This window comes from Plasmodium yoelii (assembly GCF_900002385.2).
Source record: "Plasmodium yoelii strain 17X genome assembly, chromosome: 14".
Lineage (NCBI taxonomy): Eukaryota > Apicomplexa > Aconoidasida > Haemosporida > Plasmodiidae > Plasmodium > Plasmodium yoelii.
This window is the reverse complement of record NC_036186.2, coordinates 2,434,308-2,448,180: the sequence shown is the minus strand read 5'-3', so window position 1 is coordinate 2,448,180 and position 13,873 is coordinate 2,434,308. Positions and strand designations below refer to the sequence as shown.

At 21.2% G+C, this 13,873-nt stretch overlaps 5 protein-coding genes across 5 annotated transcripts; 3 read left to right on the top strand and 2 right to left on the bottom strand.

Moving 5' to 3' along the window:
* Positions 1 to 2,495: 2,495 nt before the first annotated feature.
* On the top strand, positions 2,496 to 3,416 carry PY17X_1463000 (uncharacterized protein; the record flags this gene model as incomplete). The annotated part of the gene is made up of 1 exon (XM_725140.1): positions 2,496 to 3,416. The coding sequence occupies one exon, from the start codon at positions 2,496 to 2,498 to the stop codon at positions 3,414 to 3,416; it is 921 nt and encodes a 306-aa protein (XP_730233.1).
* A 636-nt stretch (positions 3,417 to 4,052) lies between these two features.
* PY17X_1462900 (GPI mannosyltransferase 2, putative) lies at positions 4,053 to 5,893 on the bottom strand (the record flags this gene model as incomplete). Its single annotated transcript, XM_022957716.1, has 2 exons — positions 4,053 to 4,208; positions 4,346 to 5,893. The coding sequence occupies 2 exons, from the start codon at positions 5,891 to 5,893 to the stop codon at positions 4,053 to 4,055; spliced, it is 1,704 nt and encodes a 567-aa protein (XP_022813060.1).
* Positions 5,894 to 6,653: 760 nt separating this feature from the next.
* On the top strand, positions 6,654 to 7,190 carry PY17X_1462800 (conserved protein, unknown function; the record flags this gene model as incomplete). Its single annotated transcript, XM_022957715.1, has 1 exon — positions 6,654 to 7,190. One exon carries the CDS (start codon positions 6,654 to 6,656, stop codon positions 7,188 to 7,190), a length of 537 nt encoding a protein of 178 aa, XP_022813059.1.
* Positions 7,191 to 7,601: 411 nt separating this feature from the next.
* On the bottom strand, positions 7,602 to 8,492 carry PY17X_1462700 (conserved protein, unknown function; the record flags this gene model as incomplete). Its single annotated transcript, XM_022957714.1, has 2 exons — positions 7,602 to 7,874; positions 8,052 to 8,492. The coding sequence occupies 2 exons, from the start codon at positions 8,490 to 8,492 to the stop codon at positions 7,602 to 7,604; spliced, it is 714 nt and encodes a 237-aa protein (XP_022813058.1).
* Positions 8,493 to 10,587: 2,095 nt separating this feature from the next.
* On the top strand, positions 10,588 to 12,976 carry PY17X_1462600 (uncharacterized protein; the record flags this gene model as incomplete). The annotated part of the gene is made up of 2 exons (XM_718978.1): positions 10,588 to 11,537; positions 11,749 to 12,976. 2 exons carry the CDS (start codon positions 10,588 to 10,590, stop codon positions 12,974 to 12,976), a joined length of 2,178 nt encoding a protein of 725 aa, XP_724071.1.
* Positions 12,977 to 13,873: the final 897 nt, after the last annotated feature.

Genomic DNA, 13,873 nt, shown 5'->3' with positions numbered 1-13,873 from the left:
TAATTTAAAGAACATTAAAATTATAAAAAAACACACACACATTGCACTCTACATATATATTACAATATAAAATCAAAAATGCATTTTAAAGCGACAAAATCAAATAAAAGATATAAGGAGGAATAAGAATTAAACAAACGCATAAAATGTTATTTTACTAATTTGTGCATATATTTTTAAACTAATAACATACATGCAATCTTTTGAACATGTAAAACATATATATCTATATACATATTAAAAAAAATGGAATAAAAGCTACAAAATTACATTTTCTTCATTTTTATTAATTTTACTATAAAAATAAAAAAAGATAAAAAAATTTAAGAAAAATAAATAAACTATATATTCTTAATACATTTTGTGTGCGAACTGTATTGTAATATTTTACAATTTTTTAAATATTTTAATATGCATAATATATGTTATACATTTTTTTTTTTTTTTTTTTTTGTTATGCATGTTATTTCATATTAACATATTGATTATATATTGTTAATATATGAATTAATTATATAAATACTGTATCATATAATTTTTATTTATTTTATACACGTTCATAACATATATGCTAATTTTTTTATTAAGGGAAAATTTTTAAGGTATAAGGAAAATGTAAAAATAAGTTTATTCCTTTTTTTAACCATTTTTAATATATGCACATATATATATCTGCTTGTCTTTGTTTTCTCAATAACTTGCTACATAATTAAAAAAAGGCTTAAATATGTGCAACTTTGAATATGATGGTCATACACACATTTATTGTAATTTCTTTAAGTCATATTCAATAATTTATCATGAATTAACTTCAAAAATAAAGCCGTACAAAATAAAGCCGAACAAAATAAAGCCGAACAAAATAAAGCCGAACAAAATAAAGCCGAACAAAACAAACAAATTTATTTTCCCATATTGGGAAAAGGTTTATTTTTTCCCTTTTAATGCCACTAAGCAGTTAATACATATTATGTACATCCCTATATATGTTTCCTCTATTTAATCAATACACAATAAAAGTTCCTAAACCATTTAATAGCTCATTTATTTTGTTTATATTATAAATATATGTATCCCTTTTATTAGCAATATGAACATTTAAGGTTAAAAATAGTTTGTTAAAATGTATGTTTTTTAAAGCAAATTTCATATAACACAATGTTTTATGTATCAATATATTAATGCTTGTTTTATTGCATTTTTTTATCCTCATTTATTTAACTACAAAAATTGTTATAGTGTCTTATTTTTTATGACCAAGTCATAATTTTTCATGCAATATTAGCTAAATTGTGCATGTTTTAAAATTTATTTATGAACATGTAGAACGCTATTTATATTATTTTGTACTTATTATATTAAAGAAAAATAAAAGTTAAAAACTGTGATACAACACAATAGTATCAATCATACAATAAATAAACACATTTATCCCATAACTTATGGCTATACAATTTCATACTCTTACAATAGTACCACAAAAAAATATAATAAATAAAAACATGTGATTTGGAAATATAAAAATAATATTTCCTTAAATGTAGATAAATAATTTTCAGCAATTTTATTTAAAATATATTTAACGTTTAAATAATGTTATATGATTTATAAAAATACGTACAATAATGGGGGTTACATATATTTTTACACTTATACATACACGCAAATAAAAGTGACATCGCTCTTCAGGGTTTATTTTGGATAATTTAAATACATTTTTTTTCATTATTTTATTTGAAAAATAAAATAATAATCAAGTAGTAGTAGTGTAAATATTTATTTTAAAAGAAAATAAAATTCAATTAAAATCTTACAAAACCAAATGTTATACATGTATAATTTTTCGACAAACTATTTCAACATTTTTTTGTATATAAGTACATTCCCTCAAAATAATGCAATACAATAAGAATATGTTTTTTTTTTTTATAATTTTATACTTCCTCTATATTACATCCTATAACATTATTTATTCGATTTACACTTATAATAACATCACTCTTTAGGCATACAATAAATAGGTATACAAAAATAGGCATATAAAAATAGGTATTAAAAATAGGTATTAAAAATAGGTATACAAAAATAGGCATATAAAAATAGGTATTAAAAATAGGGATATAATAAATATGTGTTCCATTCATTGATACAACAATTCTATAATCCCCGATAATTTTTTCCTCTTATTTAATAATATACAAAATTCACATTTTTGCATATATTATTTTTTTTTTTACAAAAATATTTTATATAAAGGCCTCTATATATTCTAAAGAATCATTTTTATTATTATTTTCAATTTTTTTAACATTTTTCATGATTCCACTCCCCAAATTATTTTAGCTTAAAATATTACAAAAGTATATTTATATTATTTTCGTTATATATATTATCAAAATTATTGAAACAGTTGCATGATACTATAAATATATATGTGATAAACACATACCTCATATATCATTCATATGGAATATAATTTATAAAGCATATTAAAAATGGAAAATATTGAAAATATTGAAAATCTAGAAAAAATTCATTTAACAGATGATGGAGGGGTAATTAAAACAATATTACGAAAAGGAGATGAAGGAGAAGAAAATGTACCAAAAAAAGGAAATGAAGTTACAGTACATTATGTAGGAAAGTTAGAAAGCGATGGTTCAATTTTTGATTCATCTCGACAGAGAGATGTTCCATTTAAATTTCATTTAGGAAATGGTGAAGTTATTAAAGGATGGGATATATGTGTAGCTTCGATGAAAAAAAATGAAAAATGTTCAGTTCGTTTGGATAGTAAATATGGATATGGAAAAGAAGGATGTGGAGAAACTATTCCAGGAAATAGTGTTTTAATTTTTGAAATTGAATTATTAAGTTTTAAAGAAGCTAAAAAAAATATTTATGATTATACCGATGAGGAAAAAATACAAGCAGCATTTGAATTAAAAGATGAAGGAAATGAATTTTTTAAAAAAAATGAAATAAATGAAGCCATTGCAAAATATAAAGAAGCTCTTGACTATTTCATGCACACAGATGAATGGGAAGATGAATTATTAGAAAAAAAACAAAACATTCAAATTATTTGTAATTTAAATTTATCTACTTGTTACAATAAAAATAAAGATTATCCAAATGCTATTGAACATGCATCGAAAGTCCTTAAATTGGACAAAAATAATGTTAAAGGTTTATATAAATTAGGAGTTGCAAATATGAATTTTGGATTTTTAGAAGAAGCCAAAATAAATTTATATAAAGCTGCATCATTAAATCCAAAAAATTTAGATATTAGAAATAGTTATGAGCTATGTATAGCCAAATTAAAAGAAGCAAGAAAAAAAGACCAAATTACATTCGGCGGAATGTTTAATAAAGGTAGCTTATATGAAGAAAAAAAAACAAATCCCATTTAACTTTTTTAAAGTATTCATCCATCCACTATTCAAGGATAATAAAAAAATGATCATTTTACACCTTTTTCAAACCTGAAATTCAAAAAATATAATGTTTTATTTATAGCCAAATTATCCTAAGAGTCAATCTCAATTTTAAAACTAGCTAAAAAATGTAGCAAAAAAATATAGCTAAAAAAATATAGCTAAAAAAATGTAGCTAAAAAAATGTAGCTAAAAAAATGTAGCTAAAAAAATGTAGCTAAAAAAATGTAGTAAAAAAATATAGCTAAAATAAAACTAGCTAAAATAAAAAAAGTTGAAATAAAAAATGATTTGATTATATAAGGGATACAATCTGCAGCATATTATATATACATGTGCATACCACACCCTTTGAATGAATGTGATTTTTCAATTTTTTAATTTTTATCGTTATTTCATCTCCTTGAATTTCTCAATGTTATATAGTTTTGTGTATACATTCATTTATACTCTTTTATAATTATTAAACGCGAAAAAAATGTGAAAAAAAATGTGAAAAAAAATGTGAAAAAAAAATATATAGACAAATACGTGGGAATATTTGCAATAAATGCTTATTTTATAGTATCCTTCCCCTAATAATTTAATATGTTTCCAAACTTTTAATATAATTTACGTCCAAGCTATATATGCTCCAAATAATGGTGGGCCCACAAAAAAATATAACAAATTAATGAATAAAAGAAAATTCCATTTCTTAAAATATTTTAATAAATATGCATAATGTAAGTAGAAAACGGGACAGCCTAAAATTAATCGTAATATAATCTGAAAAAAGGTGAAAAAAAAAAACATAAATAAAAAAATAATAATACAAAAATTATATAAAAAATATCATGCAAATATTAAACTAATGCGTGTATATATTTTATTATATGTGTCTTATGTAGTAACACAACACTAACCTCATTATGAGCAAATAATAATATGTAAGTTGTTAAAAAAAATAAATGTGTTATAGCCATAAAAAATGGGTTATATAAAACTAATGTTTTGAAAGGGTAAAATTTATTATTCTTAAAAAAATTAATTATACTATGATATGATATAAAATATATAGGTGCTGAATAAAATATCTTAAAATCTGGATCGAATATAATTTTTAAAAATTTGACATTCCAATATTTTTTCTGTATATAACTATAAGAAAAAGGTATAACTTTTTCGCACCATGGTCTGTTTATTTTTTGTATATTATCATAACTCCATATATTAAAATATGAGATTGGATTTTTAAAAAAATTTATTAAAAAAAAATAAAATTTTTTATTTTGATTTGTCCACAAATCATTATGTTCTATACAATATAAATGATATGAATAAAGCTGAAAAATAAAAAGTGGAAATATTATAATTAATGCTTCACATAATGCTTTTAACCAAAATATTAAAAAGCATATAATTCTTTGTGTGCAAAAATAAGAAAATATTATATTTTTATTGCACCCGAGCTCGCTATTATTATCGCCATTATTATTATCACCATTATCAGCATTATCAGCATTGTCAGCATGGTCAGCATTGCCATGACGATCTTCTACACTTATTTTCCATAACTTAACGCAATGTCTAACAAATTTACATGAATATAAATTATAAAAAAAAAGCGGTATTAAAAACAATATGCCATTTGATCTAAAACAAGAAGCTATAAAAAAAAACACTACTGCTAATATTTCAAAAATAAAATTGAACTTATAATTATTTAATGATAATTTTAAAAAATTAAATCCCCATATTGAAAAACAGCTAAAAATACTTTCATTATAAAAAGAAATTGTGTGTATATTCCCAATACTAAAAATATATAATAAAGACAAAAAAAAACTAAAACGTTTACATTCTTCCCAACTATTTATATGATATAAATAATAACAAGTATCATTATTTAATGTATTATATAATGAATTTTCATCATTTTTTTTTTCCGTTTTTTTTATATTGTCATCTTGTTCTCTCTCTTTTCTTTTCACATTTTGAAAATAAATTAATGGGAATAAATAAATACCAATAGTACCAATAGTAAAAAAAAACAAATTTGTAATTATAGCTAAAAAAATATAAATTGAACAAGAGCTAGTAATATTTGGAAATAAATTTTTTAATAATTTTTGTATAATTCTTAAAATTATGGGTAATGCTGGAAAAAAGGCATGATTATGTTCATATATATATTCTGTTTCATTTAGTGATAATTTTAAAAAATATTCTCCATCCCAATAAGAAAAATATTTAATATATTTCCACAAACTTCCCTCATTTCCAAAACATAATAAATCCAGACTAAACTTATAATTATTTATAAGTCTACTACATATTATTGTATATACTATACACAATATTTTTACTACTATCCCTATAACTGTAATTAATAATATATCTTTTATTATATTTCTCTCATTTTTAGAAATTGTTTTTTTTACCATCAAACTATTTATTGACTGTTTATACATTTCGTTCAAACGCAAGTATAAAAACCTGATGCCAAATTATTGTATTTATATAATACCAATATCAGGCCCCACAAAAAAAAAAATATATATATATATATGCATATATAATGCTACAACTTTATAATATTTTATTTCCAAAAAAAACACATTTAGTCCCAATATTTAATAATTTATATAATACCATCACAAATCCGCAAGCAAAATAAATATCATATTTTTTTCATTTTCCCTTTTTTTTCATCCTTAAATAAAGTTGTCATCTTACATTTTACTAAATTATATGAAATGTTTTGCTTTATATTTTACTAAATTATATGCAAATGTTTTGCTTATATTTATAATGTCTTTAAATCGTCTAAAATAAATCTATTAATAAAAATTTATGCCTAATATATAAAAATATAATACCCATATAAAGCATTGTATCAATGCACATACATATACTACTACATGTATATATGTGACGGGCCGTTTATTTATTATGACAAAAAATTGACTGAAAATATAACTAATTATAAAAATAGTCCAACTTAAAATTTTTCAAAAACAATCCAACTTAAAAATTTTTCAAAAATAATCATTGTGCTTTGCCAAGTTGGGTGTGAATGAAAAATTGTAAAAAAAAAAAAAAAAAAAAAAAAAAAAATAAAAAAAATAAAAAAAAAAAAGAATAATAAAATAAATTAAAAAGGTAAAGCAGTAACGAAGCGAAAGATGAAAATGCAAAGCAACTGAAATAACTCCTTTGAAGTTTTATAAAATGGAAAAAAATGCTGCTAACGAAAAAAATGATATTAACGAAAAAAATGATATTAACGAAAAAAATGCTGCTGACGAAATAAGCCTACTTGATATTAAGAGAAAAGCTCAGAACGATCAAGAAGCACAAAATGATAATTCAAAGCAGAAAAAATTTAAAATATTAAATTATACATCAAAAGATAGTTCAATTAATAAACTTGAAACAGAATTTATAGTTTATTTTTGTTTTTTATGTGGAAATAATTGTTTAATAAGTGAAATAAATATAAATAAATTGCCTATAAGAAATGTTGACAATTCTATAATTTTCCCAATATTTAAATTTATTAATAAAAAATTTCATAAAACACAAAATAAAAAAATACCTATTAAAAGGCAAAATGGAATAGAAATACAATATCGAATATTATGTAATGAATGTGAAGCCCCCATAGGATATACTACAACCTTAAATCATGATGAACAATATATTTATTATTATGATTATTCTTTAGTAACAGACCCAATGAAAAGCAAACTCTTTTTAGATTTATAATTTGGACAAATTATATTCTTACACATAATTATCATTTTTTTTTTTTTTTTTTTAACTATTATCATACTAACAATATGCTAAAAATAAAAAATAAAAAAATAAAAAATTAGAATAAAAAAATAAAAAAATTCAATTATGCTATATTATCACATTTCTACTATTCCCTAAAAATTGTTCGTCTTGTTATGACAACAACTTGTATGTTGTATATATATTCACAATGGTTAATTATTCATTTTTTTTTTTTTGAATAAAAAATTGACTTAAAAAAAAATACATGTATATATCACAAACAAAAGCTGGAACACATTTTAACTATCCAGCAAATATGTTAACTTATAAAAAATACGAAAAAAAATCATTTTCCATTTTTTTAAATTTTATCGAATTTTATAAACTTGTATACCCAATTTATAGCATATTATCATTATTAAATAAAGGAAATATGTCATATTTACTAGATTTATTTTTTTTAAAATTATATAATGTTTTATTTATAACATTGTTACGAATTATATAATTTGATTGACGATTATCTTGATATTTTTTTTCGGTTGTTGAAATTATTATATTACTTATATTTGGTTCTTCATTTATATTCATAACAAAAAAGCCAAGTCTTTCAATTGACCCTCGAATTTCCTGAGAGTTGTTTTTCTTTGATCTTGTATTTGGCATTATTACCTAAAAAATAGAGCAAAAAAAATAAGACAAATATATAAATATTATTTTGTGAAAAATTTGCTAAATTATTTAGTATAGAATTGTACATATTTATTTTGTACTATATACACACTATCATAAAAAAAAAAAAAAAAAAAAACACTATTATTCCAATTTGTTCACTAATTTGCGAAATACCATTTTCCCCATCGACCAAGTAGTTACAGCTCCAGTAATTTTGAGAATATCACCAACTCGAAAAAAATATTTCATAATTTTTAAATTATTAGGTTTTTTATTTATATTATGATTATATTGGATTTTATCGTTTAGTGTATTAGTATTTTCAAATGTATCAAATTCTCTATTCTCATGTAATTCTACTGAATCATCAATATCATCATTTAAAATATCTATATTATATTTTTCTAACTCTTCTTGTATAAAATTTTGAGGAATGCATAAAATAACAGAACCACTTTTGTCTGCTACATGGTAATGATATTTTATTATATTATTTATATGATCTGGAGGGTCATCTATATATTTTAAAATTAAACATTGTAAAGAAATGTTATTTAAAAATGGTTTTAAGTCTTTAATTAAATGAAAATTATGATCTACTGTTTTATTTTCCATTTCTTTTCTTACTGAAATGCTAAAATATAAATAATTTTTTTTTTTTTTTTTTAAACTAAAATTTCATAAAAAAAAATATTTTTTTAACATATTTAATTGCAATTTCAAAAATTATTCCCGTTTTTGACTAATTTGTTCATACATTAAAAAAATAAAAATAAAAATAAAACACTATTGAATAAGTTAAATAAAACATTATTGAATAAGTTAAACAAATAAAACGTTATTGAATAAGTTAAACAAAATATGCAATAATAATCAACCACAAACAAAATAAATAACTCGACTTTAGTATTTTCTATTCTTAAAATGAAACCCTCGAAATTATCTTTTGAGATGATAACCCTACTGGCAAAATTGCTTAGCAAATACAATAATGAAAAATAAAAATATTACAATATATGTATATCTTTATGTAGTTATAATTTTAATGGATGGACATATATATATATATATATATATATATAGGGATTATATTATTTTTTTGTTGAATAATTTCCAATATGTTTTATAAATAAATGAGACAGAACTGTTAAGTTGCGAAACATAAATCTTAAAAACATAAAAAATATTTAATATGTATATATTGGAAATTATTATTTATATTTTGTTTGTTATTTTATCCTCAATATTTTATCACCATATTTCATATGTAAGTATATAAAGTTACACAACAGTTGAATTGAAATATGCACATTTTATTTTCTCAGTAGCTAAAGTTTTAAGAATATTTGGCTTTAATAGCTAGCGACATTTTTGCCTATATTTTGCCCTTATTTTTGCCTATATTTTGCCCTTATTTTTGCCTATATTTTGCCCTTATTTTTGCCTATATTTTGCCTATATTTTGCCCTTATTTTTGCCTATATTTTGCCTATATTTTGTCTTTATTTTTCCCATATTTTTCCCTTATTTTTTCCCTTATTTTTCCTATATTTTTTCCTTATTTTTTATCATTTTTTGAGGCTGGAATTTTGTTAAAATCACACATTTCTTAATATGAATTGTGTTGATAATATATTTTCGATTTTGAAAAAATAAGCACATAAATTTTCAAACTTATTTGTACAAAAAAAGTAAAACTCTCTTATTTTTAAATTACTTACATAATGGTTGCACAAAATGCACACATAAATAGCCATCTGTGGAAATAGCTAAAAATGTACAAAATAAAAAAAATGCACAAAATGAAAAAAAAAATTAATGGCTGTAAAATTATTTATATACCTCTTTACGTCATTTTAAATAAACTCTATTCTATATATTGTTTTGATATATTTATTTTTTTTTTCGAAATTTAATTAACAATTATTTGTCTAATATTAATTGTGGTAAATTAAAGGTCTGTATGTTGTAATTTTTTATACTTGTAAATATATCTCAATATAAGACAGGAAAAATGTATAAAAATCATGCAATAATATAATTACACATATATATAATTATAAAATAAAAAATAACATTATATATGGGTAACCAACTTGCCACCAATTTACATGCTATCATCAAGTAAAATAAAATGTGAAAATCAATTTTATAATTAAAAATAATTAACAGTTGGCTATTTATGTTAATATATTTTTTTTAAGTTTCCTTGTAAATTTTAAAAAGTTATATAAAAGACATATTTAGTTTAATTATTTTTTGGTCTTAAAATATTTACATAAATAAATATAAGTCATATAAAAACAAAAATAATAATACTATTTCACAAAAATTGTTCATAATTATTTTCATAAATCATTTACACAACTCTTTTTATTTTAAAGTTAAATTAGTTTTACTATTTTTTTACATCCATTCTCAAAAAACCCTTTTTTTCTCTCTCATTTTTTTTTTTTTTTTTTTTTCATATATATTTAAAAAAAAAACGAGAGAAACCAACAACATCCTTAAACTAATTAATGGATAATTTTTTAATTTATTTAATTTTGTAAAATTTACAAATGTCATAGTATTGTCTACATATATGTTAATGTATATAGAAAAAATTAATCTCCTATAATACATACATACATGCACACATACATACACACATTAAGTATGTGGTTAACTTTTCTGCAACCCAATAAAATAATTTTTAAAGATAATTATAATGACTCGGCTTAAAATTTTTAAATATTTTTCAGAAAAATATAAACAAAAAACTAATCCGATTTCAGAGGGATCTGATGAAATACTTATCCAAAGAAAAAATCTTAAAAGCTATTTTAATTTCATAATTTCAAAAGCGAGAAAAAAAAATAAAAAAAATAATATTGAACTTTCTAAAGACTATAATAAAACAAACTCCCACGAAAATACAAAAGACACTCCATTTAAATTTGAAAAGGGAGTAAATAAAAGTAACAGTCTGTGGAATAAATTTACAACTAATGTTAAAGCTAATAAAAAAAAAAAAATAAATAATAAGAATAATAATAGTAATAATGATGATAATATAAATGTATCTAAAACTGTAAATAGATTAAACAAATTAATAGCTAATGAACATTTGAAAGAAACTAAAAAAAATAGAAAATCTTTCTGTTTTATTAAAAATAATAATAATAATGTTGAAAGAACCAAGTTGCTAAAAATTGATAATGAAGATAATAAAAAAAAAGGAATTTTTAAAATGAATTTTTTAAAACTAAAAAACAATAAAAACGTGAAACCCATGATGCCAGTTAAAAATTATAGCAATAATATAAACAGTAAAAATAATGAGAAAAATATAATACCCTCACCAAATAAAGATATAAACATTTTTAAAAATAAATTTAATAAGAATTCGTTAACAGATATTAATAGAAAAAACATATTATGTAAAATGCAAATTAAAAAAGACAATCCAATAAATGTTGTTAAAGATTTATTTACTAGCCATTTGTTCATATATAACAAATCTATTTCAGACAAAGAAAATGACACCCATATCGAAAATAATAATAAATTTGTTGAAGAAAAGCAAGTTTTAAATAATATACAATCTAAAACTACACATCCTAAACAAAAAAATGTATCACACATCGATCCACAAGAAGAGATGCTTACACAATACAGGTTAGTCATATCTCTACTTTACTTTTAAATATGTGTTTCTACTAATATATGTATATATGTTTATTAAATGACTTCACAAATGTTCTTGTTGGCTTTGATAAAATTCCACTATTCCACTATTCCACTTTTCCACTATTCCACTTTTCCACTTTTCCACTTTTCCACTATTCCACTAATCCACTATTCCTTTTTTTTTTTTTTTTTTCAACAGAAATAATTTCATTCAGAAACTAAAAAATGATATGTGCTACAAAGATTATTTGGAAGATTATAACTTAAACATGAATAATAATGATAACAACAATAATAATGACAATAATAATAAAACTAATTTTCAACGTTTAAATTGTGATAATTTATATATCCATGATATGCATGAAAAATCCAAAAAAAAAAGATTGAGAAAATTTATTCCATTATCAAATAAGAAAAAAAGAAGAGTAAAACCAGACAATTTTAATTTTTTAAAAGTTATTGGAAAAGGCTCATATGGAAAAGTATTATTAGTTAAACATACACAAAGCAATAAATTATATGCTATGAAAATATTAAGAAAAGATAATATAGTTTCACAAAATCAATTTGAGCATACAAAAGTTGAAAAAAATATATTAAAATGTGTTTCTCATCCATTTATAGTTAAAATGTATTATTCTTTTCAAACTTCAAAAAAATTATATTTTATATTAGAATATTGTCCGGGTGGAGAATTATTTTTTCATTTATCAAAATTAACAAAATTCACAGAAAATATAGCCAGATTTTATATTTCTGAAATTATTATGGCTTTACAATATTTACATAAATTAAACATTATATATAGAGATTTAAAACCTGAAAATGTTTTATTGGATAAATATGGTCATATAAGATTAACTGATTTTGGATTATCAAAGGAATGTATTAGTGATAATAATTCAGCAAAATCATTATGTGGAACGCCCGAATATTTATCCCCCGAAATTATACACCAAACTGGGCACGGAAAATCTGCAGATTGGTGGAGTTTGGGTATAATGTTATATGAAATGGTAACTGGACATTTACCATTTAATGGAGAATCTAGAGATATCTTATTTGAAAATATTAAATATAAAAAAATAAAAATTTCTAATAGATTATCACCAGAAATTGCTGACTTATTAAAAAAATTATTACAAAAAAATCCACAGAAAAGGTTAGGATCTGGTATAACGGATGCAGAAGAAATAAAAAAACACCCTTTCTTTAAAAAAATTAATTGGGATGATGTTAGATCTAAAAAAATCTCACCTCCATTTAGACCCGCTTTATTTAACAAAACAGATTTACAAAATTTTGATGAAGAATTTTTGTGTATGTCTCTCAGGTACTCAGACAAGTTTGACACACACTCTTTTGATCTTAATTCCCATAACACACTATTTAGGGATTTTAGCTACAACTTTAACGACGATTAATATGGAAATAGCTGGAAATAAAGTAATATGAAAATAGCTAGAAATAAAGTAATATGAAAATTGTTCGAAATAAAGTAATATGAAAATTGTTCGAAATAAAGTAATATGAAAATAGCTAGAAATAAAGTAATATGAAAATTGTTCGAAATAAAATAATATGAAAATAGCTAGAAATAAAGTAATATGAAAATTGTTCGAAATAAAATAATATGAAAATTGTTCGAAATAAAGTAACTAATTTGAAAATTGTTCGAAATAAAATAATTATCATGCAAAATAGCTAGTAGCTAGCCATATTTTCTGTCTAAAATTATAAAACAAAAAACATAATTTTTTTTTTATGAATATTCATGTGATTTACACATTTATTTTTTCATTACTTCTTTTTGTTGTTTTTTTTTTGGTATATTTTTACATATTCGAGTATTTTTTTTATTAATTTATCATGCACCAATTTTTTAGTTCACTCCATATTTTGGATATGTTATATATATATATGTATATATATATATATATATATATATATATATATATATATATATATGTGCGTGTGTGTGTGTGTGTGTATAGATACCCATGCATTTCTACTTTTTGGTTAAAAGTCCATAAAGTTAATATGATTATTTATTTTATTTAATTAACTTACTCATTTTTAGTGTTTGAAATAGGATTAATTTATTCTTTTCACACTATCTTTGTTCATAATAAAAAATACAACTTTATATGATTCTTTTAATTTGATTTCTTTAGCTTTTATTTTATCTTATTTATATTTTTAAAATTATTTACAATAATTAAATGATATATATGATATTTTATATGTGTGTAGTGTGTACAAATATGAATATATCCATATGTATTGTAATTAGGTATTTTTTCAAAACAACTGTAAAATAT